Source organism: Monodon monoceros, unplaced genomic scaffold, assembly GCF_005190385.1.
Source record: "Monodon monoceros isolate NGI ecotype Baffin Bay Population unplaced genomic scaffold, NGI_Narwhal_1 Super_Scaffold_1, whole genome shotgun sequence".
NCBI classification, from domain to species: domain Eukaryota; kingdom Metazoa; phylum Chordata; class Mammalia; order Artiodactyla; family Monodontidae; genus Monodon; species Monodon monoceros.
The window spans coordinates 60946516-60974183 of record NW_021703765.1 but is presented as its reverse complement, the minus strand read 5'-3'; the positions used below and the strand labels follow the sequence as shown (position 1 = coordinate 60974183).

Below are 27668 nucleotides of genomic sequence, written 5' to 3'. Positions count from 1 at the left end.
GCAACCTCCAAGGCCATCTGCCCCGACTGCACTGACAGTCCTCAGACACCCGCTACCCGGGCGCGCCTTCTTGAGCCGCGGCTAGCTAGGCGTGCGCGGCAGCCTGGGCTCCTCTGGAGGGCGAGTGGCAGCAAGCAAGTCCATCAGAGCTGGAGTGTCCAGCCCCACTAGAGCGTATGGTGCCTCCTTTGTTCCCTGCTCCTGACACGTGTGGTCTCACCAACTCTGTCATCCTTCTGCCGTTTAAAAAGAAAAAGACAGTGACCCAAAGCTACGCGTGTGTTTGAAGCCCCCAAAGACCCTCGGGCAGGTGCTGGCACCCTGGGGGCTGGCGTGGTGTCTGTGTGCCCGCCGTCAGGGGTGTGGCTGTGCAGCTGGGTCCAGGCTCACTCAGGGGCCCCTCAAGTCTCCCAAGGGGATCAGCGTTTTTCTCGACGGCAAACAGGTGCTCCCCTGCCCATTTGGACCTCGGGCCCGCCGTCCTCTACACCACAGTATTGAGGGAACTTCGGCTGTGGCGGCCGCCCCCCGGCAGCGCCTCTGTGGCCAGGGCACTGCCACTCTGGGCGGGGTCAGGGGGCACGAGGAGGACACTGCTGCTGTCGGCTGAGTCTTCCAGTTCGGCCAGAGAGGCCCTGGGGGTGGGCAGGGGCTGCTCCAGGCGCCGGGGCGCTGCACCCTCACCACCACCGTCCCCAGTGGCCAGCTGGGCGGCCTCCGCTGGCTCAAAGGCGTCATCATCTGTGGGAGGAGATGGAGGTCAGCGGGGGGGTCCTGGCTCGGGGTAGCTCCTCCTGCTTGCCTGCTCCCACCAACACCGCCGGGCAGGCGAAAGCGTGCCCCACGGGGCTCCACCGTGCTCACCCCGCACCTTCGCCATGCAAGTGGGCTGTGTGGGGCTGGAGCAGGGGTACAGCCATGAGCAAAGCATGATGTGTGCGTAGGGGACACGCTTTGACTGAGTCAGCAGATCAAAGGGAGGGGAGGGGGAAACCCTCTCAGACTCTGGGGGTCCAGGCAGGGCTCACATGCATTAGACATGGGCTGGAACACGGGGGCAAGTGCGGGAGATGGACCAGAGCAGGCAGCCCGGCCAATTGTCTGGGGGTCTGCAGAACACCCTGGTCTGAGGGAGACCTGGTGGCAGCCCCTCCTTATTCCTGCAGGTGCTCTCTGAAAGCTCGGGGCTCAGGGACCCAGCACCGCCGCTCCCCTGGCCGACACCCCCAGCCCAGCAGTCCTGCCATCCTGCCCCGGGGAGCATTTGCTCCCCTGCAGCCTGGTCTACGGAGGCATCTGGGACTCGCACTCCCAGAAGCATCCGTCCTCCTACCCACCCTGGCCCCCTGGACAGCATATTGTGACAATCAGTGTCTCAAGGACAGAGGTCAAATCCAAGGCTTTCCTGCCGGTGCAGACCACAAAGGACGGGACTAACTGACAGTAAAAGACCAAGAACACAGCAGTGCCAGCCTTGCAAAGCCCAGCCTGCTGTGTTACGTGTGCATGTGTGTGTAACACACAGGGAATCGGGATGGGACACCTGCGTGCACACCAGGGACAGGGACAGGTCAGGCCATGGGCAGGACACCTGCTGTTCTTTCTGCTTCACCTGTGAGGAATGATTTTCCATAGTATCAGATGAACAACAGACTCAAGTGGCCGCTGGACAGGAGGGCATGCCGAGGGGCTGTCTCCTCAGCTCACCACATGTGCCCCATGCCTGACAGCCCAGCGTCCGGGCACCCCACTCCCCACAGGGCCCTGCTGAGGGGGCCCCAAGGGGTGCTCACTAACAGGAGTTCCCGGGAGGGAGGCAGGGGCAGGGAGACCACTGCCAGTGGCCATCTGCGACCCTGGGAAGAGTGTGCCCACCCCAGACGGTGGGACCATCTTAAAGGGAAAACCAAAGCAAAAGCAGAAGGCCGGGCAGAAGTTGGGGGGCCACAGGGCCTTGGCCCGCATGCCAGCTGGTTGTGACCCATGGCTCCCTTGCCCTGGGGGTCACCTGCAGGGTCGTAGAACATGCTGTCTGGGTTGATGGAGGCCTCGTACGGTGGCGGCGGGTCATCGGGTTGGTCGATGTCCGGGTACTTGTACGCAGTGTAGGGAGGCGGAGGGTCATGGAAATGGAAAGTACCGCCTTCCCCATCGTCGGAGAGGTGCAGCGGTGTGAGGCCTGTGCCGAACCCATCTGGGCCATAATCAAAGCCAGGGATCCTTCGGCCGAGGTTGAAGTGGTGCACTGGGCGGTCGGAGAGAGAAACAAGCCCGGAGCCATCACTCCTGGGCTGGACCTGCCACGTCCAGGCCCAGGGCACCCCGCACTCCGACAGTCACACGCCTGTACCCGGCTGCTACCTGCCATCCACACTGGGAGCCCCACCCACCCACCCACCAGCTCCGGCCCGCAGAACCCGGGCTCTCAGCGCATCTGGGCGTGACCCGCGACGGCCTCGGCATGCTGCCCACCCTGCAGCTCCATCTCCAGGAGGGCTCACCGTGATGCGGGGCCTTCAGACCTGACACGTGTGCCCTCGGAGGCCCTGGGGCCCTAACACAGCAGCTGTGGTCCCTTGTCACCATGATCCTCAGCCCCCCTCCCCACAGGGACTAGGAAGCCTCCTGGCTTGCTCACTGAGACGAGGGGGAATCTCAGAAACTCTACGCAGGCACAAGCTGTGGCAGAGAACGTGGGCTGAGGAGGGTGGACCATGCTCCCTAAGCTGCCACCAGTCATGGGTGTCCAACGTCTTTAGCGGGCAGGCTGCCCCGGCAGGTGCCCACACACCCTGGGGGGCCAGGGCCGGCGCCCCTCCCACCACACTCGTGTGGCTCAGCCTGGGAGTGGGAGCAGGAGCAGGCAGGGCACAGCTGCCGGGCAGCCCTGTCTTCCTCCTCCCTGTCCTGGGACCGCCGCCGAGCCACTGTGGGCGGCAGGGCTGGGCACTCACGGTTTGCTCCAATCAGGGACTCAATGCGCTCCCGGCGCCTCTGGCGCAGCCGATGGACCATGAAGAGCAGCAGTGACAGGATGAGGAAGGAGGACACGCAGCTCACAATCAGACGCATCCCGCTGGCCATGGAGTCCAGCAGGCTGCTGCCGTCTGTGCGGACGGGGAGAGCTGCTCTCAGGAGGGGGGTTGGCCCCCCAGGCAGTGTACCTCCTGACCCCTCCTAGTGCCAGGCCCCGCACACAGCCACTGGGATGCCGCAGCCCGGCCTCAGCCCCTCCTGAAGGCTCTGTCGCTACCCCATTCCCCACTCGCCCCCATTGCTGGGGTTGAGCCCCGGAAGCCACTCGGGGCTGGACGGGGTGCTGAGCAGGACTGTGCATCCGGCCGCAGCACCCAGGTCCTCCCTGATGCAGGGGAGCTGAGGTCAGCAGGGCTGTGTCAGTGGCCTGAGTTCAGAGCTTGGCTTCAGTCCTACAGGGGGCCCAGAGCTCTCTGCCCCTCCCCTGCACCCAGCAGTGCTCACATGTGGAGGCTGGGGTCACCTGGACCCCACAGGTGATCCGGAGAGGATGCAGGTGCAGCTTCCCCTGGACCCCAGAGTCTCTGTTTACAGCCCCTGTCTACCCTCAGCCCTGTCAATGTCTGTTCTGATTCTTTTTTTTTACCTTTTTATTTTATATTGGAGTACAGTTGATTAACAATGTTGTGTTAGTTTCAGGTGTACAGCACAGTGATTCAGTTAAACATACACGCATTGACTATTCTGATTCCTGACCTCCCCACGCCCACCCTCCTGCCCACCCTCTCTGTGGGTGGGGAGCCTGGGGGCCACCGCCAGGGACTCAACTGCACACTCACAGTCTCGCAGGATGGAGAGGGGTCACCCAGGGAGAAAGTGTTCACACGGGAACCCCGCCGCCAACTCACGCTCCTCTCCCCATCGGGTCATAGCGCCCGCCCGAGTAAGGCTGGGCAGGGCCTGCTCTGGGCCAGCTCCGTGGTGGAAGCCCAGGGTCCCGCAGCAGCTTCCTCGGGGGGCCAGAGTCCGGCCTGCACCCAGATGTCTTGGGGCAGAAGCGGTGGGGGCCTAGGGCCTGGGCAGCAGCTCCGTGGTAAGCACCAACCCCGCCCCACCAGCCAAGCGTCCCAAAGTCCTCTGCTTGTGGAGGCTGCAGCTGCAGGGTGCTCTGCTAAGGGCCCTGTGCCTCTGACCGCACATGTCCAGGGGCCTCACCAGGGTGACTCTGCAGCCCCGGGGACACTGGCAGCTTCTGGTGATACCTTTGGCGGTCCCCAACAGCAGGCGGGGGAGGCACTTCTGGCACCTGGTGGGCAGAGGCCGGGGATGCAACTCAACATCCCACTGGCCACTAGCTCAGGGTCTGACCTGCCCTGCCTGGCACACACCAGGCTTGTTGGGCGCTGCTAGGAGAGGTGCTGGTGCAAGGCAGAGAGGGAGAGAACGGTGTCAGGCATTCCCAGGGCTCTCGCCTGCGTGAGGTTGCCACTTCCGCCGAGTCACAGAATCGGAACCAGGGGGATCTGGGAACACCTGCCTCCAGACGCAGCGTGGAGGCCAGGGAGCTTCACTGGGCAGGAGTAACCTGAGCCATGGGAGTCTCTGTGTCCACTCCCACTTCTGCAACAGCCACATGAGCAAGTCCCCAACTGCCAGCCCTGAGGAGACACTTCACAGCCAACACAGGTGCCAGTTGGATGGCCAGGCTCATACTGGCCCTTCTCCCATGGGGCCAGAAAGCTTTCCCCAAAGCTGCATTTACTGCTGACAACACTGGAGTAAGTGTGTGAAAGGAAACATCCTCTCATTAATTAGCTGCTGTTCTGATGCCGGTCTCAAGGGAACATTTCATCCCTGTCCAGGAGGAGGTCTGTCAGCCCACGGGGCTGCTGTTAATTGGCGGCCAGCTCAGAGACCCCAGGGTCAGGGGGTAACTAAAGCAGCAGGCCTCTGCAATGACTAATTCCTGCTCAGTCCTAAAATAAGCCCAAGGACACGGCCAAGGTCCCCGGACCGTCATCCACGGTACTCACCAAGAAGAGGTACCAGCAGTCAGACATGAAGAAAAGAGTACTGTCCCAGGGGGCAGAGGCCAGCCAGGGGCCCCCGGGGGCCCTCAACATGGCAGGTCCCTCCATGGGGCCCGGACAGTGCCAGGCGGGGCTGCCTGCTGTGGTCCAGGCTGCAGGTCCCTGGCCAGCCCTGGGCCCCGACAGAAGACACATAATGCTGCAGCAGACACTGCTGAATGGAAGGGGCCCCGGAGGCCGCTGGCCTGACCGTTGGTCTGATGCCTAAGCCTGCCCAGGCCTCCCCAGGCCACCACAAGGAGCTTGGCGCCCCACTGGGCTCGGTGCCAACGACAGCATCCAGTCTCTGTGGAGGAAGCAGGTGGAGCCGAAGCTCAGCAGGAACCGGGAGGCGGGTGCCTGGTCCCTGATGCAGGCTCTGCTACCGGCTGGTGCACGGCCAGCACCTCACACCTCTCGGCCCCAAGCCCGGGCACCAGCACAGGACGGAAGGAGAGGCCGTTGCTCAGCGTCGATTTGTTTCCTGAATGAGCTGAATGACCGTTGAACATCTTTTCAGGTGCTTGGCTGACTTCGTGCATCTGCTCTGGTCAAGTGTCATTTTAGAGCCTCTGCCCATTTTTTAACAGGGTGGTTTGTTCTCTTATTATTGAGTTTTGAGAGTTCTTTATATACTCTGAATACAAGACCTGTGTCCGATCTGTGTTTCTCTGTTGGTGGTTTATCTTTTCAATTCTTTAAGGGTCTTTCAACGAGCAGAAGTTTTCAATTTTGATGAAGTCTAATTTATCAATGTTTCTTTTGTGGACCATGCTTTTGATCTAAAAATGTTGCATATCCCAAGGTTACAAAGATTTTTCTCCTGTTTTCTTTTAAAAGACTTAATTTTAAAAGAACATATGTTGGGGGGGAGGGATAAATTGGGAGATTGGGATTGACATACACACACTACTCTATATATAAAATAGATAACTAATCAGACACTACTGTGTAGCACAGGGAACTCTACTCAATACTCTGTAATGGCCTATATGGGAAAAGAATCTAAAAAAAGAGTGGATATATGTATATGTCTAACTGATTCACTTCGCTGTACACCTGAAACTAAAACACTGTAAATCAACTATATCCCAAAATTAAAAATAAAATAAAAGAACATATGTTTTCTTCTAGAAATTTTATAATTTAAAGTTTTACATAAGTGTATGACCATTTTGCAAGAAGTGTAGTGTAAGGTTAATTTTTTATTTTGCTTATGGATGTCCAATTGTTCCAGCTCCATTTGTTGAAAGACTATCCTTTCTTCATTGAATTGTCTTTGTACCTCTGTTAAACAGCAGTTGACCACATAAGTGTAGACTATTTCTAGACTCTCTATTCTGTTCCACTGATCTATGTGTCTATTCTTGTGCTAAAAAATCACACTGTTTTGATTACTATGACTATATAGTAAGTTTTATATCTGGTGCCATGAATCCTCCAACTTTGTTCTTTTTAAAAACCGGTTTGGCTATTCTAATTCCTTTGCCTTTCCACATAAATTTTAGAATCAACTTGTTAATGTCTATAAAAAAACCCTGCTGGAATTTTGGTTGGTACTGTATAGAATCTATAGATAATTTGGGGAGAATTAACCTCTTAGTGATATTGAGTCTTCTGATCCATGAACCTTTCATTTTATTTATGCCCTTGATTTCTTTCATCAGTGTCTTAACGATTTGTAGCATACAGACGGTGTGCATATTTTGTAAGATTTGTACCTAAGTATTTCATGGTTTTTGGTGCTACTATAAATGGTACTTTTCTTAAAAATTTCAATTTCCAACTTTTTACAGGTAGTATATATAAACATAATGGATTTTTGCATATTGACCTTGTATCTGGAGACCTTGCTAAACTAAACACATTTATTAATTCTAGCAACATTCTTGTAGATCCTCTAGGATTTTCTACGCAGACAATCACATCATCTACAACAAGAAATGATTTCATTTCTTCCCTTCTGGTCTGGATGCCTTTTCTGACATTGCCCTTGACCTCCCATACAACCCCGAACATGGTGGTGAGAGCAGACGTCCTAGCCTTGTTGAAGGAGATATTTTCCTGGTGTCTCTTTCCTTGGTGCAGTGTGGGCAGTTGCCAGAAGAGGATGCTTGGCCTGGGAGGCAGTCAGAAGGCTGTAGAAGCAAGGCCACAGTGTGGGGCAGGGTGAGGCCTTGACTGGGCTATTCTGGCTGCACTGGAGAGAGGCCTGTGGCAGCTCTGATCCTGCCCAGATGCCCTGAAGGCTGTGGTCTGCTGAGAAGTCCTCAGAGCTGGGTGGGCTCCACGGGCCATGCATGCCCACAGATGAGTCATGCTTGTATATGTTTGGTCATTCTTACAGAGTCTGGACAGAGAGTCAAGGCAGCAGAAGTCAACTCCTGAGAAATGGAACCAGGAATCCTGGTGAAGAGACTTGTGAAAGCCAGCATTTGACTCCCATGGAAGGTGAGTAAGCTGGAGGCTGGAGTGATGTGGCTGGGGCGCAGGAGACCTGGCAGGCACCCAACTGGCTTGTCAGACATCTGCAGGCATGTGCCCTTCAGTAGCGGGTACCATCTACCCTGTGGGATGGGGAGGCCTGAGCGCACCCCAGCTCCATGTCCCCTGCTGGCTCCTCGCAAACATGGCCTCTGCATGCACCACAGCCAGCCATACAGGTTTGGGATACACGCCAAAGCACCCGGCCCGCCGAGCCTCAGCCAGCCTGACGCTGTCTGGCTTGCCCTGATGGCCCTGGGGAGCAGGACGGCTCTCGGTGTGTGGCCCTCACATGTGGCTCCAGCTTCCCTCCATAGGTCCTGCCCAAGCCGTCTGCTGTGGGGCCCACAAGCCCATGTCGCTCACATTGAAATTCATGCTTCTGATTTACATTTCTCTTGAGGTCGTGAATTCACAGGGAGATGCCAGCTGCTCTGGCGTGGAGAGCAATCAGGTGCGTGAGTTGCTGTGCTAAGGGCTGAAAGGACAGTCCCACCCGCTGCTCTTTTATCAAAAGTGGAAGGAGGAGGGTCACCCAGAGACCACATGGCCCCTGGCGTCCACCGTGAGTCACCACCGAGTGGGGAGGAGTTTTATGTCAAAACTGTGGGTAATATTTAATCTTTTTCTTAAAGATTCTAACAGTAAAGACTGATAATGGCAAGCAACAGAAACTGTCATCACCTTCCACATCACCACACTCAGAAACAGGAAGAGCTCCAATGGGGACCACGACGGAAGCCAGTTCTGAGTGTAACCAGGAGAGAAGACAGGCCTACAGCCCTTGGTCATAGCTGCCATGTGAACACGCAGCCCCACGCAAGGCCGAGCTCGCCATCTCACCTGGGTCCAGGCACATGAACTTGCAGCACTCCTTAGGGTCCTTGCGGTACTGCTGGCAGCCCTGGGGCCGCTCGCACAGGGCAGCTACGCACATCTCGGGCTCCCCTCTGTGACAGGTGCAGCTCAGGCACGGATCGTCCCCTTTGGGGGTGAAGTAGAACCCTTCATCCACAACGTTGTCCTTGATGTCGACACATGTCTGACCTGCAATAGGAAGAGATATGTGGGTCACCAGCCAGAGGAGCCCTGACTCCCCACCCGGGCCTGGGCCAACATGACAGCAGAGAAGTTGGCAAGATGGACCTGAAGCACCCCCTTCCAGGGTGGTGGGTCTGCCCGTGGTCACAGGGAGGGGCTGAGAGACCGCCTGGCACACTGTCAGGACAACACGTTGCTCAGCATACCTGGCCACGAGCAGACAGCAGGGACAGAGAGCCCGGGGAGAAGCTCTTGCTTTCAAGTGCCTAAGCGCATTACATGTGAGATTCCCTCCATTATAAAATGCAGGTGTCACGAGTATCAGCCCTTTTAGCATCAGAATGTATCTCAAATGAGCCTTGGGAGACGGTCCACTGGAACTGAGACACACAGTGAATTCGCGCAAAGCCGACTGGGACCAGAGGAGGAAGAACTGCTGGTGTGAGACAAGAGGGGGTGAAGGCGCAGGCCCTGAAGCGGGTAGGAGACACGCCCAATGCTGGGCATGACGGCTGAGGCAGGGGTGTGGTTCTCCTCAGGGACATAAGGAGGAGATGTTCTGGTCTCTCAGTGGGGTAGGGATATCTAGGAAAACTCACAGAAGACGCCACACCTCGGGTCTGTGCCACACTTGACTGGAGTCAAATCTGTGTAACCCACGTGATCAGGAGTGTGCAGGGCAAGAAACTTACATAAAAGTGTTCCTGCTCAAACAGAGGGAGGAAGGATGAAGAAAGTGAGCAGAGCCCTTGGAGATGCAGGAAAACCATGTGGAGACACAACGGACAAAAACGCCCACATTCGCTGCAAAGCAAAATCCTGCACATCTAGGAAGCTCAACGGACTTCAAGTAGGATAAACACAAAGAACAGACATGGCACAGGGAGAAAGCAGGAAGTCAGAGAGGACGGGAACCTTAAAAAGAGCAAGAAAAAATGACACAATACTTATTGTGAACCCCAGTAAGATTTCCTGCCAAGAGGCCAGAAGGCGGTGGAATAATGAATTCTAAGTGCTCAAAGGAAAAGCTGTCAACCAAGAGTTCTCCATCCAGCAAAGCTGTCTTTCAAAAATGAAGACTGTCCCGGGTAAACAAAACCTGAGAGAACTTGTGCTTTCTGACTCCCAGGATAAGAAACACCAAAGGAAGCTCTGCAGCAAAAAGCAGGTGACCTTCAGAGAGTAATCCGAATCCATACAAAAAGCCAAAAAGCACTAGAAAAGGCAATTATGTAATTATAAGACAGTACAACTGCGTATTTTTCCTCCTTTATTCTCTCAACTTAATTAAAAGGCAGTTGTATAAAATAATATATCTGTAGTGTAGTGCTGGGCCCATAACATACGGAAAGGTAATATACCTGGAATGTATGTGCCAGTGACAGTGAAAGAGGTGTGTGGAAGCAAAGTTGCACTGGGCAAAGGAAACGGCTGCAGATGGTAAAGCAATTACAACTGCGTAGTGTTGGGTTTTTAACACTAAGAGATCTAATGTATACAGTACTCATGCTGCAGAGAGGAAAAGAGAACGGAGTTTCACAGAAGTATGTGACAGTGTGATTTAGAAGAAACATATATTTGGTCATTCAGATGACCAACATACACTTCTCATATACATTTGGTCTTCGCCCACAGTTCCTGGCTCACAAATGCTTGGAATTTCTTAAGTGCAGAGAGTGATACAGGAGTCTTTTGTTCTGTGATGAAGTGACTTTTGGAAACTGGTTGCCAGGAGGACCAACCCTGTGATCAGAGGGTTGGAACTTTTGGTTCCCATCCCTTGATTTCTGGGGAAGGGGTGGGTAGGGGCGGGTGGAGGTTGAATCAATCACCAATGGCCGATTTAATCAATCATGCCTATGTAATGAAGCCTCCATAAAAACCCAAAAGGACAGCTTTTTGGCCTTTTTGGAAAGCTTCCATGACACGGAACCAGACCATTCTGCAGGCCGCTGTGCTGGGCACCAAGCTCCCCAAGAACAGAGCTCCTTCATTGGGGACCTCGCCTTATGTGTCTCCTCATCACAATAAATCAGTAATCTAGTGGGTAGACAGGTTTCTTGAGTTCTGTGAGCTGTTATAGCAAATTAATCAAGCCTGAGGAGGGGTCAGGGGAACACCATTTTACAGCTACCACTGGAAAAGAAGGAGACTTTAAGTAAAACAAACAAAAACTACTATGGGTAAAAAAGGTTCGATTAATGATTGAAAGGTTCAACTCACCAGGAAGATATAATAATTATAATGGCTTATGTCCCTAACAACACGATCTCAAGAAAGATAAAGCTAAAATTAGAGAGTATCAAGGAAAAATGGATGAATCAACATCCATAGTGAGAGATTATAACATGTCTCTTTCAAAAACTGATGTATCATGCAGCCAAAAAAGATCTGAGCAAGAGCACCAACAAGCCTGAGCTACCAGATGTATAAAAACCCTGTGGCCAGGAGTTCATAAAGATGAATCAAAGAGGCAAACCTCCAGTGAGACTGATCAAGAAAAAAGGAAGAGTACGTAAATGATATCAGGAAACAAAAGGAGAGCACAATGACAGACATACAAATGCTTCAAAAAAATCATAAGCTATTATTTAGATTAGATTACATGGGCAATGCCCTAGATACACATGACTTACCAAAACTGACTCAAGAAAACTAGGAGATGTGAATACGCCTATAGCCATTAAAGGAACTAAATCAGTATTAAAAATCGCACATGTATACACACACACACACACGCACGTGCACACACACACACGTCTTAGCTCTGCCCATTGAAAGGGCATAAAAGCAATGAGCTTTAACTAGTGCTCAGGTCCTCCAAGGATGATTCCAGAGAGCACAAGATGAACTTGGAAATGCTCAAAGAATGATGCAGACACGTCAAAAGGACAGCCTGTGTAACTGTTTTTATTTCACAATGCTCATGAATCCAAAAGCTTAGGGAAGAAATGGCTCAATTATTTGAAAACCACAAACTACCAAAAACTCACTGAAGAGGAAATAAGACAATCTTGATAGTCCTATAACCATTAAATAAATTGAATTCATAATTAAAAAGCTCTCCCCAGGGCTCCCCTGGTGGCGCAGTAGTTAAGAATCCATCCGCCTGCCAATGTAGGGGACACCGGGTTCGATCCCTGGTCTGGGAAGATCCCACATGCTGTGGAGCAACTAAGCCCGTGTGCCACAACTACTGAGCCTGTGCTCTACAATCCGTGAGCCACAACTACTGAAGCCCGCACACCTAGAGCCCATGCTCCGCAACAAGAGAAGCCACTGCAAAGAGGAGTCACCGCAATGAGAAACCCGCACACCACGATGAAGAGTAGCCCCTGCTTGCTGCAACTAGAGAAAGCCCGCGCAAAGCAACAAAGACCCAACGCAGCCAAAAATAATAAAATAAATTTATAAAAATTTAAAAATTAAAAAATCAATGTACTCCACCATCTTGATAAGCTAAGGAAGAAATACCATATGTTCATAAAAAATGACGCAGAAAAAGCATTTGACAAAATCTAATATTTATAAAAACTCTTAGCAAGTTAGGAATAAAGGGAAACTTCAACTTGGTAAAAAATACCTGCCCAAAATACCTATAGCTGATATGATACTTAATGGTAAAAGGAGTGAATACATAGCCCATAAGATCAGGATACCTGTTCTCATCATTCTTATTCAACACAGTGCTGGGAGTTTTAGGCATTGCAGTAAGGCAAGATAAACAAGTAAAAGACATAGAGATTTAGAAGGAAGAAATAAAACTATCTCTATTTGCAGATAACATGATTGTATATATAGAAACTCCCAAGCAATCTACCAAAAAACTTCCTAGAATAAGTGACTTCAGCAAAGTCACAGAATACAAGATCAATGTACAAAAACCCATTACATTTCTTTACACTAACAATAAACATATATAAGCCAAAATTTAAAACACATACATTTACAACTGCTCCAAAGAAAATGAATTACTTAGATATATACTTACACATGAAGAGGATCTGTTTGCTGAAAAATACATAATGCTCACGAAAGAAATAAAAGAATATCTAAGTAAATGGAGAGACATACCATGTTCGTGCATTGGAAGATTCAACATTGTAAAGATGTACATCTCCTCAGATTGACCTATATAAGTTTAATGCACTTCTTATCTAAATCCCAGCAAGGTTTTTACAGACAGATAAGCTTATTCTAAAATTTAGGTAGAAAAGACACAGGCTCTAGAACAGCTAAAACCATCCTGACCTAGAAGAATAAGGTAGGAGGAACCACTTCCTGATTTCAACACTGATTATACAGCTACAGTAATCAAAACAGTGTGGTAATGCAGAAGGTTCAATGGAACAGAATAGAGAACCCAGAAATATACCCACACAAACATGCTTGACTAAGTTTTGACAACGGCACAAAATGCAATGAAGGCAAGACAGCTTTTCAACAAACAGTGCCGGAGCAGCTGGACATCCACAGCAAAAAAGTGAAGCTTGACCTAATTCTCACAGCTTATTAAAAAATTAACTCAAAATGGATTATAGACTCAAATGTAAAATACAAACTATAAAACTTTTAGAACACAACACAGGGTAAACTCTTCAGAATGTAAGGCTAGGCAAAGAGTTTTCAGACCTGACACCAAAAGAGTGACCCATAGAAGGAAGAATTGTTAAACTGGACTTCAGCAAAACTAAAAACCTTTGTTCTGTTAAAGCCCATGTGAAGAGGATGAAGACAAGCTACAGAATAGGAAAAAATACCTGTAAAAAACTCATCTGCCAAAGAACTAGAACCTACAATACATAAAGAACTCTGAAAACTCAACAGTAGAAAACCCAAACAATCCAACTAGAAAATGGACAAATGACATGGACAGATATTTCACCAAAGAAAATATACAAATAAGCACACGGAAAGGTTTAACATCATTAGCCTCAGGGAAATGCAAACTAAAACCATGAGATAGTACTACATACCTATCAGAATGGCTAAAAATTAAAAATAGTGAAAATCACAAGTGCTGGCCACGATGTGGAGAAAACTGGGTCACTCTTACATGGCTGGTGAGAATGTAAACACTCTGAAAAAGTTCACTAGCTTCATAAACAATGAAACATGCAACTACCATACAACCCAGCAACTGCGATCCTGTGCATTTATCCCAGAGAAGGGAAAACTTACATTCACAGAAAAACCTGTGTGCACATGTTTATGGCAGCTTTAACAGTAACAGTCAAAAACTGGAATCGGCTCAGTTGTCCTTCAACAGGTGAGTGACTGGTTAAATGCTACTCAGCAATAAAAAGGAACAAAGTACTGACAAGACACACGTGTAACAACTTGGAACTGTGCTGGGCAGAGAGCCAATCCCAAAAGGATGCATAGCAATATGGCTCAATTTATACAACACTATTGAAATGAAAAAACTTTAGAAGTGTTAGTGGTTGTAAGTGGTTAGGGAAGGGCTGGCTTCTAGCCAGCCCACTCCAGCTTCCCACACCAACCACATCCAATCCGAGCACACCTGGAGCCATCAGGGCACCGCTGAAAAGCCCCTTGCTGGCTCCACAACCCCAGCTGGAGGTGGGGAAGCACTTGAGGAGCCCATGCCGCTGGGAGGCCTTGAGGACAGATGCCCTGAAGAGGGGCCCAAAGGGAAAACCTAAAGCAGAGGCTGGAACAGACACTAAGAAGAGCCCTGTAGCAAACAAGATGCATAAAGGTAGCCACAGCCCAGCCTGACTCCTGCTGAGACAGACCCCTCCACCCACTATACCCAAGGCACACAGAAGAAAGGCCAGCCTATTTCCAGGCACCAAAATGACTGGACTCCCCTCCACTGTCCTATACAAGGCGCTGATTTTCAACAAAATATGACAAGGCACACGACAAACCAGAAGGAAATACCAAACTCCGGAGACAACACGATCATCAAGGATATGACACAGAAGAAGGAAGTAACACACAGAAAATTTAACACAAGTAGGATTAATATGCGAAAACCTCTAGTGGAAAAGTTGACAACATACAAGATGGGAAATTCAGCAAAGAGAGAAACCGTAAGAATCAAACAGAAATGCTAGAAATGAAATGTTAAAAAAAAAAGAGATGAAGAAAGCCATCAGTGGGTTCACAAGTAGACTCAACACAGCCAAGGAAAGAATTAGTAAACTTGAAGACAGGTCTATAGAAATTACTCAAACAGAAAGACCAAAAGGAAATTAAAGAGACACCACAACTAAGTGCAATGCATGATTCTGAACTGGATCCTGGGCCAAGAAAAAGAAAACCCGTAAAGCACGTTATTGAAACAACTGAGAACACCAGAGTAATAAATTGCAGATTGTTGTGCGGTGTTTGTTGTGTAGTATTTATTGTGCAGTATTGCATCTAGATCAAACGTCCCTGTTTGGATAATTGTGCTGTGGTTATATAAGAACATGCTGTTGTTCTTGGAAATACGCACTGAGTATTTAGGCCTCAAGGGAACAGTATCTCTAATTTACTCTCAAAAGATTTAGGAAAAATAGTCAAAAAGAGAATGATAAAGCAAATGTGGCACAATATAAATAACTGGTGATTCTGTGTAGAAGGCGTATGACAGGAAGTTCCTTGTATCATTCTAGTAACTTTTCCCTAAGTGTGGAATGATATCTAAGTAACAAGTTAGAAAGTTCCCTAGCCCCTGGGCCCAGATGCTCCTATAAGGTTGGTCTATCAAACAAGGTCAAGATTATAACCAACTAGTACAAACTGACTTAGAGGCTAGTAAAAGAGAATGCTTCCCAGCTCATTTCATAAACCTAATATAAATGTGATAACAAAAACTATTCAAGGAGCACGTGGAAAAGGAATGATAGTAACAGGCTAAGCTCACTTCTTAAAGCAGTTTCAAAAATCCTAAATAAAATATCAGCAAACCAAAGCTGGCAATAAACATACAAAAACCAGGAGGACAGTTCAAAATGAGAAAATCTATTAATGTGAAAGAGTAAATGAGAAAATCACGTAATATAAACAAAGCAGTAATGTAAAACAGTAAAGAAGAAACACCACACACTCCCAATAAATGCAGAAAAAGCATTAATATAAAAATCAATACATTTTTGTAATGTAAAAATTCCCAGCAAACAAGGACTAGACGGGTACTTCCTTAGCCTCATAAAGGTATCTGGTTTTCTAAGTCCTAGAGAAAATCTTACATTTAATGCTGAAACACTAAAAGCCATCCCTTTTGGGTTGGGAAGATAAGAATGCTCACTATTACCACTTCTAAGTGAAGCTGCAAGAAAAGAAACACCAGGAAAAAAAAGTAAAGAAGTTTTAAAAAGAGAAAAAAGATTTGAAAGAAAACACAAAAATGTCTAAAGAGAAAGTCTATTCTCTAATAGACAACTAATAAGGGAGTTCAGAAAACTGATCCCCAAATTCATACAGAAGAGGAAAAGGCCCAGAACAGGCAACACGATGGCTGAGGACAGAAGAGGAGCCCACCAACTGGGAGGACTTGTCACAAAGCTCCTATAAATGTGATGAGATGGTGCCCATGCAAGGACTGACCAACGGCCAAGTCCAAAACCAGGCTCTGGCCCCTGTGAAACCCTGACCCACGACAAATCAGCAGCGAAGGCAGGGATGGTCCCCAGAGGGGACAGATGAGGGAGCCCTGCCCTCGGGCTGCACAATCACAGCATGGCCCTGAGGCTGGAAGAACCTCAATGTGGAATGTGGGCGAGCGGGCTGGCAGAGGGCCCAGAACAGACCTGACACCACAGGCTGGAGGGCAGCGGCCCAGATGGGGCTGACAGAGAAGCAGAGTGAAGGCCTCTGGAAGACCCGCGGAGAGCAGCGGGAGGTGACTAAGAGAGTCCGAGGCTCCAGGACACCACGAGATGTGGCAGGTCCTCTGGTCACCACCCTCATCCCGACTCCTAACGACACGGGGTGGGCAGGGCCTCTGTCCTGGGGGGAGATGAGGGCTCAGGGATGACACTGGGGCCCAGCCTACAGGGCCAAACGGGACGCCCGCCTGCGTCAGATGTGCGCTTACTTCTTTTACACAGAAATGAGGACTTGTCGTGGCAGCTCTCAGCATGCCAGCTATGCAGGTCGTGGTGGCGGAGCGTGGGGAAGTGGAAGCATTGCAGCTGCGCGCAGAACACACCGTCACCCTCTGACGTGGCCGCCGCGAAGATGGGGTCCGGGGGCAGAAGCACCTCTGAGGAGCCTGCGGGACAGACAGCATCACAGCATGATGGCAGCAGGCCAGGGAGCAGGGAGGCAGGCACGCTTAGAAACGTTACTACAACGTCAGAGGCCCTGCAAGGACGGCAGTGCCCACAGGAAGGAGAAAGACGCTCCTTCCTCCTCAGAGGGACTCAGCCAGTGAGAAGCTGTGGACTCTCTTCGACCACAGTGTCAGGACCACAAGTGTGCCCAGGAGTATCCGCACTGTCCTAAAGGCTGGCACCCTCTACTGGGGTTAGGGATTCACCCCAAGAGCTGGGATTAGGGCAGGTGAGAACCTACTAGAATGATCCTCTGCAGGCATGCTATGACTCTTGAGCCTGGAAACCTAATGGCCATTTCCGAAGCAACTACTCCACCGGGAAATAGGAACAGGCACTCACACTCCAGAAGTACAGGTCAGGGATGCTCCAGCAGGACCTTTGAGGACTGAGCGGGGGGCTGCTCGGGGGGAAGCCACTGCCCGGGGCCCTGACCGGTCTGTGTGGAGACACGGCCGCCCACCTGCCACAAGGTCCCCCAGGCTGGGAGACAGGTGAGCTCTGCCCGAGTGCAACGTCCCTTCACTTTCCACAGGGAGGTGACAGAGCAAGCTGCCCGGGATCCCCAGGCTCACCAGCCCTCACTTGTCCTCAGAGACACATCAACAGCAGGACTGGGATGTGTTTGGGAAAAGGAACTGGCCCCAAGCTCAATCCAGAGGCCCAAGGAGCAGCCTAACAGGAGAGGCCCAAGGAGGGACAGGGCAAGGCATGTGGCTCGGGTGGCAGGTGGAGGAACCTGCCAGCACCCGGGCAATGGGACAGGAGGGGTGACCACGGGCGGGTGGGAACGCAGCTGCTCACATGGCTCCTGACGTCACCTCGGTAGTTAAAGCAACACACATGTACGCTCACACATGCATGCTCACACTCACATAATCTATTTTAATTCCACCTGCCTAACGGTTCCAGGATGTTTTGGACCCTAACTCTGACCTTCCCTGTTCTAGGAAGCCTGTCCCTCCCTCTCTGGCCTGCTCACTCTGCTCATTTTTATGCTCCAATTAAAGTTGTGGACTTTGAAACGAGGGTGGACAGTCTAGAAATGGCCAAGGCAGAAGCCACCACAGGTTCCGGAGGAGGCCAAGCCCCACCTGGGTCTGGCGGAAGGGCCTGACGGGGGCTGGGCCATCACAGCCTCCCCGGGTCTGGGGTCCAATCCTCCACACAGCCCCGCACCGGGCACCGGGTGGGAGAAGGTTGGAGTGGAGAGCTTGGCAATAGTCGCCCTTGTCAGGATGACACCCCCCAGGTTCAAGCCCAACAACTCTTCTGAAGGACCAGGAAGACTTACCTTTGAATGCCACCTCCCAGTGACCTTCTAAGGAGCGGTTCCGGCCAGTGATGACGTACTGGTAGCCGACCCACAACCTGCAGGAAAACAGATCGCAGGAGACCTCAGTGGGACAGGGGGAAGCAGGCACCACTGTGTGCATGTTTTTTTTTAAAAAAAAAAAACTTATTTATTTATTTATTTTTGGCTGCATTGGGTCTTCATTGCTGTGTGCAGGCTTTCCGTAGTTGCAGAGAGCAGGGGCTACTCTTCATTCCAGTGCGCAGGCTTCTCGTTGTGGTGGCTTCTCTTGTTGCAGAGCACGGGCTCTAGGTGCGAGGGCTTCAGTAGTCGTGGCACGGGGGCTCAGCAGTTGTGGCTCACAGACTCTAGAGCACAGGCTCAAGTAGTTGTGGCACATGGGCTTAGCTGCTTCACGGCATGTGGGATCTTCCCGGACCAGGGCTCGAACCTGTGTCCCCTGCATTGGTAGGTGGCTTCTTAACCACTGTGCCACCAGGGAAGTCCCTGAATGTGTGCATTTTTAATAGTTACATTGACCTTTAAAATATTGAGCTTCAAAGGCATTAATGATTTTTGAAAGTTTTGATACTTAGTTTTAATAAAATGCATTAAAATTCTAAATAATAAACTCACTAGTCAGAAAAAGTTTTTATCTCGGGTGACTCCTGCCAAGACTCTTCTTATTAGCTGAACCAATAAAGCTTTTACATTCTAAGTAAAATCAACCTAGTTCTTGGTGGACACAAACCTGTGAATACACTAAAACCAAAGAGTAGTATGCTCTGAGGGGTGAGTTTTAGGGCATATGAATTACACCTCAATAAAAGACAACCCCTATGAGCACACACTGCCTCCCTTGGAGCCTCCCACCCAGCAGGTGCTCCCGAGCGCAGCCTCCCAGCTCTGGAGATGTCCATCAGTGGGTCCCCAGCTGCCGTGGGTGCCACTCTGCGCCTCCAGCCCCCACCATGCATGTGCCCATCCTGAGGGCACATTCCCACCCCTCCCTTTTCCAAGGACTCAACCACCCAGCGAGCTGGGAGTTATCTTTCTCACTTTGGTGATTTGCCAAGCTCACAGGGCATAACGGTGGAGCCTCTACCTGCCATGGTCACTGCGTTCCTATGGCACTGTGGCAGCCTTTGCCATCGTGCGGAGGGAGCACCGGCAGTATGGTGACCCTGTGATCCACTGCTGGCCCCAGCAGTGTGGAAGGGGTCCTCAGCACACATCTGACCCCAGAACAAAGCCCCCTGAATGCTGGGCCTGGGAGAGGCCGGCAGTTGGCCAGTTTCCACACTTGCTCTCTGATGCTGTGGAGCCTGGGGGTCTAGGCCAGGTCCGGAGCCAGACTGCCTGGGTTGGAACCTGGCACGCCCCAGTTAATACGTGCCCTGGTCACCACCCTGGGCCCTGTGGTGTCTTGGGGACTGAACGAGTGGGCCCATGGAAGGCACTGAGCATGGGCCTGGCAGAGCCCACTTTCTCAGAAGGATCACCCCACCTACCTGCATGGCCTGCGAACCAGGCCTACGAAGCCCCACGTGGAGCAGCCCCTCCTGACACAGGCCCAGACGCCCTGCAGTTGCAGCAGAACCCACACAGGGGGACCAACGAAAAGGACTGGCCCAAGGTGACACAAGGTGGCAGCCCATCCCTGCCCCTCTGAGAGACCCTGCCCCGTCGCAACACCTACCCTAAACCCCCATCTCCATTTGCTTCCAGGGGGCGGGGCTGCTGCGGGCTGCCAGAGGCCACGTCCTGGAGGCCATCATGCTAGGCAGGCCTTGGCACCCCACAGGCCCCGGACCCCACCCCGGACTCACTTGTGCTGGTCCTGCCACGCGAAGCTCCGCTCGGGCTGGTCCCATTCCTGGGTCAGGACGAAGCGCAGCTCCTGGTCAGTGGAGAAGGTGGCGAGGGACCCGTTCACGCGCTGGCAGGTCTGTGCGGCATCCCAGTAGTTCTCCCCGCTCAGGTAGACTCGGTAGCAGCTGGCCGTGCCCTCGTAGTGGTGCCACCCTGTCGGGCACTTCCCTAGGAAACATGAAGGACGGCGGGGAGTTGTCCCCCAAGTTAGCATCCTCACTCCAAAATGCAATTGTATATGCTGCATCTAAGCAGCTCAGAAACCACCCAAGAAGGGGGAAGCTGAGGCTCAACAGGGGAGCTCTGCCTCCAAGACCATGAGCCTCCCAGTTGTATGAGGCTGTAGCCGCTGGGCAGTCAAGACCAGCCGCTGAGTTCGCTGAGTAAAGTGGCTGATGAGCCGGTAGAACTCCTCAGGCTGGCAGTGTGAGCATTCCCACTACATCACCACACCTAAGCATGTCTACTCAGAAGGGGGTTTCAGCTGTGGTTTTTCTGCCCTTCAATTTTCCTTAAATTTATTCTGCTCTTTTAAACTCCTAATATTGTAGAGAGTTCATTAAATAACTAGTTATTTTAAAAAATTTTTAAATGGAGGGAGAGCCTGCTTCTCCACCTACAAAAGGGTGGGTACAGTTCAGCCCCCAAAGGTAATAACCATCTCTTAAAAAAAAAGCAGCCTGGTTCCAGAGCCTGGGTTCAGGTCATGGCTTCCTCACTCGGGCTGGGTGGCTTTGGGCAGGTCATTGTGCAGCTTCACCCATCAAAGGAGGCCCTGAAGGGCTATTTTAGGCGGACACCCCGGCACAGCCAAGTGGCATGGGAGAGCCAGGGACCACGTGGGGGGTGAGCCTTTGTTCATGAACAGGGCAGGTCTGCAACTTACTGCTGAAGCGGACGGGCTGCGCCACATTCATGGCATGGAAGTGTGTGGGGTCGCCGCCTCGAGCCCGCCCCGGCCTCGGTTCCACAGCCTCCTTCCCATGGTAAGGATGCGCCTCCCCAATCACTTCTGAAAGCAGAAAGAGAGTGGCTGTCAACACTGCTCATGAGGGCCAGACGCCAAAGTGAACCCCGGTACAGTCAGATGGTGGGGGGGTTGGGAGGGCAGGGAGGAGGAAGCACAGATTCCATCCATTCCGGTTTTCTTTAGAACTCTAAAACGTGCCGTTCATGCCAAATGGGTTACATGAGCTTCTTGCTGAAATTACGCCTGGGCAGTCTTCATTTTTCATTATGACTACGAAACGGGGACTCTCAGTTGCATTTTCTAACAGGCTACTGTGGGCACATCACAGGGTCAGCCACTCCTGCTTAACGCCCTCCTGCATCCCTGGCCCCAGGGGGTTCTCTGCAGAGCCCAGGCTGCTCCCCCACTGACCTGGAGCCTCCCCTCTTAGCTGTGTGTGGCCCTCTCTGTCTGCTTGCCCCTCTCTCAGCCTCAAGGCCAGGGTCAGGGCACCTGGCACGGGCCCTCGTGTGCAGCAGGCCTGGAGCATGGTTAAAGTGTGACCAGAAAGCTCAGGGTGAGGAAGAATGCTAGCTTTATGTGTGGTGGTCCAAGAGTAATTCGCAGGTCTGAGAGAGGAGACCCAGAGAAGTGAGGAGATTTACCCAAGGCAGGAGAGAGCCAGGGGCTATGTTTCCGAGGGGCCTCTGCGCTCTGCCTGCTGGGGGGCGCCTGGTGGAGGATACCGGTACAGGGTCAGCACAGGCGATGAACTTGGTCTGCACGACTTCGCAGACACAACAGACACCTGCCTGCAGCTGGCTCAACAACCTCAGGCCAGGCGGGGGTGGGGGGGTGGGGGGTGGGTGCAGTGTGGCCCAGGAGGGGCGTGGCGCATGCCAAGGTGGGGCGATGGGCGTGGTGGGGGCGTGGCGTGGCAACGGGCGGTCCCCACCTCTCCCACCTGCGGGCAGGGGCAGAGGACCTTAATTCCCCAGCAGGGATCGAACTGGGCCCTGGCAGTGAAAGGAGACCGCCAGGGAATTCCCTGACACTGTTTTTATTTAATAAATCATCTTTATTTTTTCCCATTATAAAATAACACATATTCAATGTAAAATATTTGAGAAATACAAAAGTTTGAAAAGATGAAACAGATAAACTGTACTATTCTAGAGGTTGCTGCCCTTCCAATCTCTCCTTTCTACACAAATCCTTAAAACTATTGGGATCACGTCAAGCACTATTTTATGATTTGCTTTGCAAGCTGAAGACTATAAACAGCTTTCCATATTCTTGAGTGAAGATCACTTTCAATGGCTGCTCAGCATCTGTGAATCGATTTCTTTAATTACCACAACTCCTAAGGTTCCAAGCTGGAGCTGCCTGCATTTTCTAATTTTTGTAGAAGAAGCACATGTGCATCCTTCTGAGACCCTAGCAGCTTTGTCCCTCTTCCACTAACTACTCAGCAGAGTATTTCCTCGGAGTTTCCATAGTCCCTTCCCAGGCAGGTGATGGGATCAGCTTGCCAATCACTCTAACACATAAAATGTGTTCCCAGTGCCTGAGATAAGTTGGACCCCAGGCAAAGACCTAGAGGAGAAGCTGCCCTCTTCAAACACTGCCCTGGGGTGGGACGGCTTCAGCTCTCTGGGACTGGGGTGCCTCGTGCACACGTCTGGGAACCACCACTTCCCGCTCCCCGGAGGAGACAATGCAAAGCCCCTGCCTCTGTCCCTCCAGGGCGCCAGGCAGAGGAGTGGGCAGATCCCCACTGGACTGAGGGATAAGGAGGGAGGGGAGCAGAGCCCTCCCAGGCAGAGGGCGCAGCCTGGGCAAAGGCCAAAACCAGGCATGCCTGCAACAAGCTTGAAGACCAGCTTGGGTGTAGCTGAAGCATATTTCGCTACGCCTGCACTTCACACCTCCCTTCTGCCTGCTCTTCACACCTCCCTTCTGCCTGCTCAAACGAGCAAGACCTGTGGTTCCACTTGGTCTTGGCCTCTTCCCCAGACCAAGCACAGCACCTGGGCACCTGGTATACAACCGGTCAAACTGCTCACAGAGGGACGAGGAATCTAGGGCAGAGGGGGGAGAAAGAAAAGGACCGGTTCTGCCGGGGGCACCGAACACCAGGTGGCCAGGATGCGGCCCGCAGTGAAGCCATCTGCAGCCTGGGGAGGGGGTGGAGGGGCAGGTGAAACAGCACAGTAAAGTAACCAGAAAGCCTGGTGGCGGTGGAGGACGCTGCTCTGTGATGAGCAGGCTTCTCTGTGGTTCAGGCAGCAATTCTGAGCCTTCCTCTCTACTCCATTTTCCTTCATATCCAAACGCCCACATCCATCCCCTCATCACTCATTATTCAGCGTCCATTACATGCTGCCACCGAAACCCACCAACAGACACAGGCCCCCTGAGTGTCCTGGGGGCCGGAAGCAAGAGGTGAGGGTGGCTGGGGAAGGCAGAGTTCACTGGATCAGCAGTCTTACAGCACTCTTAGGACCACCTCTGACAATAAGGAGTTTTCTCTGAGCCCCACAGACAGCGCGGCGGCCAGCTGGAGGGTGTGCGGCCAGCCCCAGAGTGCGGGTTTCAGGGTGCAGACGCCCCAGAGCAGCTCTAGGCACTGTCCCAGGCACCCGGCAGCAGGTGGCCCTGACCCCTTAGTGGGAGGTCTCACTCTCACTCCCTCTGTTGGGGACGGGGATGAGTCCAAGCCTGGAACCCAACCTGAGTCCAGCCCTGACGTCTCCGAAGGAGTGCTCCTCTCTCTTCAGATGTCCGTCCCCGGACTTCAGAATGGGAGCCCAAGGAGGAGACCCGGCTGAAACGCTACTGAAAATCTGAGGAAGAGGGAATGTCTGAGATGGGGAGGCAGGCAAGGCCGTGACAGACCTGCTTCAGAGCAGAAGTGTCCCGCCTCAGGACCCTCGTGTGCCCTTGGAGATCAGGGCAACAAGAGCTGGAGGCCTCGAGTCCAACGGGGAATCTGAGTCAGTAGTCAGGGCAGGCAGTGTCCTGCTTGCTGCTCCCAACAGCAAGTGGCCGGAAAAGAAGATGATGTGCAAATAAAGGACAAAATGTGAGTGATTCTAATTTGTGTTTCCAGAAACTTAAAACTTGTCCAGGTGAGCCTGTAACGTCTCCGAATGAGGGAGAGGGCAGGACAGACTGGAGCCTCTTCAGTGCTCTGAGCTGTCGGGACACATGTCACTGTCCTATTTCACACCAAACAGGTTTAGAATCATGGTCAAAAATCAAATGTCTCTAAGTTAACCAATACTTGCTAACCAACGCAGGATTTCTAAAACCAGAGAGCCAGGAAATACAGTTACTAATAGCATTTCCGTTACGCTGAACACGTTCTTTAAACTGATTCTCTTTCCCCACAGCTGGGGCCAGTCATGTCACTCAGGGGGATCTCACTGGGCTAAAGGTTGATGGTTTGGGGGAGTCCCAGGGACCACCATCTCTGTCTCTGTTCCATCAGGGACATGCCAACATGAGCACCCTGTCTTCCCATTTTATACCCATGTGGACAGTATATGCGGTACACAGAGATTAACTGCAAAAACACAGTCCTATAAGTTTCAAGTTCAAAATCTGCCTCCCTCCTGCGGCTCCTATAGGTCCATGAATGTCTCAGGGCACAAGTTCACAGAAGGGACATTTTACCTTCTGCTACTGCCTGGGACAGGAGCTGAAGCCACCAGTCCCAGGCACACTCCACCTGTGGCCACGGCTCTCAGATGCCAGGAGTGCTGTGGCAGAAGCAGACTGACCTGAGTGGGGCTCCTCCCTCAAGGTCTTCTCAATTCTTAGGTATGTACATCACAGGATGAAATAGAAATCCTGCCTCCCCTCCCCCCGCCCCCTGCTCCTAATCCCATTTCCCACAGAAAATTCTTCAGATAGTTTTTAAATTATTTTTTCTTACTTCTTCTGGTAGTTTAAAAAGAATTACTTATTTTTACTCATTTCTTCTGTTATGTCTATATTTCCGAATAATAGGTTTACCTTGCTATTTCTAGTGGTCTCAATTTTAAGTGTTACCCACTGACTTAAGGTCAGGCAGGTACAGGCTTATTATTAGCTCACATACACTCTTACCTTCCCAACAGAGTAGCATCAATTTCAAAACTAAAGTCAGTAGAATAATGTAATAATGTAAGTATTCTTCACTTGTGAACCAAATAGCATACTAAGGTTATTTCGATCCTCTAACAACTTTCTTTTTTCCTGGAGTTAATATTTGCATCGGTTTTAAATTTTTCTTAGCTTTCTGTATATCAACCACTGATTTTTTCAGCTACTACAGCAGATAACAAAGGCAAACAGTAAAAATTTTAAACACTCAGAACACTGTGTCACAGCCACCCGGCTCCACTTTGTTTCCTGGAATCCCTGCCTACCCTCCAGCTCCAGGCTGAATGGGCCGCTCTCTGGGCTGGGGCTTGGCTGTGATCCTCGGGTCCACTTTGCTACCCTCCTGCACTGGGACCCTGTTTCCTGGACCCCAGGTCATCTTCTTTCTTGCTTAACCCTCTCCTTTTACAAGATCACATCTTTCTAAGAAAGGGTATAGCAACATTTATGAGTCTATTCATATCTACAATTTCTTTATTTTATCCTCATATATCATTGACTTCTCTGGGTATAAAAATCCCAGATTAATAACATTTTTGAAGCTTCTTGTTAAAGATATCAGATTGAACAAACACAACTTGTTCTCTGAAACCCATTAAAACAACAGTAATGGGATTTTATTTTATTATTATTATTTTTGGCCCCCCTGTGCGGCATGTAGAACTTCCCCAACCAGGGATCAAACCCATGCCCCTGCAGTGGAAGCACTGAGTCTTAAGCACTGGACTGCCAGGGAAGTCCAGTAACAGGATTTTTAAAAAGGCAGTCACTAGGACAAACAGAACAGTTAAGAGAATGACAAAGTTCTAAAAACTGGAAAACAGGACTTCCCTGGTGGCGCAGTCGTTAAGAATCCGCCTGCCAATGCAGGGGATATGGGTTCGAGCCCTGATCCGAGAAGATCCCACATGCCGCGGAGCAACTAAAAGCCCGTGTGCCACAACTACCGAGCCTGCACTCTAGATCCCGTGCTCCACAACAAGAGAAGCCACCGCAATGAGAAGCCCGCACACCACATTGAAGAGTAGACCCTGCTCCCTGCAACTAGAGGAAGCCTGCACGCAGCCATGAAGACCCAACACAGCCAAAAATAAATAAATAAATTTATTTAAAAAAAACAACAACTGGAAAACAGAAGGACAAGTGATAACGTAGAGAAGGTGACCACATGTCCTAAGATGCCTGGTTATGCCCGCTGTCCCAGTATACCATCCAGTTTAGCATTTGTCAGTCTCAAAATTGTCTTATTTTAGAAGTAAATCACTCTAAATTTATTTGAGCCTAGAAAGCTAAATCCTAGGCCAGCAGCTGGGCAAAGTAAGGAATGTGCAAACTATATACATTGACCCTTAGACCCAGCAATCCGACATTTAAGAATTTACACTGATGATACATCTCCAAAACCCCCTCCAAAACAAAAAAGCCCCCCCATAACCCCGCATATGCACAAGGTTACTTACTGTGACATTATTTTTAATAGCAAACTAATGAGGACAACCTAAAGGCCCACACATAGGAGATTGGCTAAATAAAATACGGTACATTCCTAAGATGGAGAGCAATATAACAGTAAGAAAGAATTTTTTTTAAAAAAAAATTTATGAATTAATACAGAGTTATTTTAAGGATATTCTACTGAATTAAAAAAGAAAAAAAATCAGGGCAAAAAGTACACACAGTAAGACACATTTTTTATGTAAGAAAGGGTAAAGAAAAAGAAACAAGTAGTAAAATATACACATATTTGCTTATTTTTGTAATCAAAAAAATGCCCAAAACTCAGAAAAGATAGGCCAGAAACCAATCAAGCTAGTGGCCTATTGGATATGGTGGAAACAGGTAAAGGGAAATAGAACTTCTAAGTGTATGTTTTTATACAGTTACAAGTTTTGAATCTTGCTAATGTTTTACATATTCTAAAAAAAAAATCAGTTAATCTTGTGGATACACTAAAGCCCATGAAATTGTACACTTTAAAGGGATGAATTTTATGGTACATGATTTATATCTCAATTAAAAAATAAATGAAGATGAGGAGGCAAAGTCCTAAAACTGAATGCAAACATTCAGACGTTAACACATCACACAGAAGAAAAACAGGAATGAATCTGGTGGCTTCTGACTAGACAATGACTGTACCCCCTCAGTGCAACACAGTCTAACATCATAAAGAACTGAGAAGAAATCCTAGAATTTAGTTAGTAGGTTTGTTCTTGGCCGTGGTACAAGAGCAGTAATTCCAAAACATTTTTATGTGTACTTTAGAATTGGCCAAATGAGTACATATACAGATGGTGCTGGGAACCAGGGTTCGTTCTTATGGGAAAGGGAGGTACAAATATGAGATGGGGGAGGAGAGGAGGAAGTCTAGATTAGAATCGGAGGTACAGCAAATACAAACTCATGATTTAAAAAAAACGTTTTCTGGGGCTTCCCTGGTGGCGCAGTGGTTGAGTCTTCCTGTCAATGCAGGGGACAAGGGTTCGAGCCCTGGTCTGGGAAGATCCCACATGCCATGGAGCAACTAAGTCCATGCGCCACAACTA

The 27668-nt window shown here is 50.5% G+C and overlaps 1 protein-coding gene across 1 annotated transcript in view; it reads right to left on the bottom strand.

The window, feature by feature from the left end:
- Positions 1-266: 266 nt before the first annotated feature.
- DGCR2 (DiGeorge syndrome critical region gene 2) overlaps positions 267-27668 on the bottom strand; it is a 68565-nt gene continuing 41163 nt past the window's right edge. Inside the window, exons 3-10 of the mRNA XM_029222845.1 lie at positions 20911-21036; positions 19982-20192; positions 18153-18229; positions 16621-16797; positions 8373-8576; positions 2955-3107; positions 2009-2245; positions 267-741 (exon numbers count right to left, since the gene is read on the bottom strand). Coding sequence (XP_029078678.1) covers positions 485-741; positions 2009-2245; positions 2955-3107; positions 8373-8576; positions 16621-16797; positions 18153-18229; positions 19982-20192; positions 20911-21036 — 1442 coding nt within the window. The 3' untranslated portion in view covers positions 267-484. The remainder of the gene's footprint in view (positions 742-2008; positions 2246-2954; positions 3108-8372; positions 8577-16620; positions 16798-18152; positions 18230-19981; positions 20193-20910; positions 21037-27668) is intronic.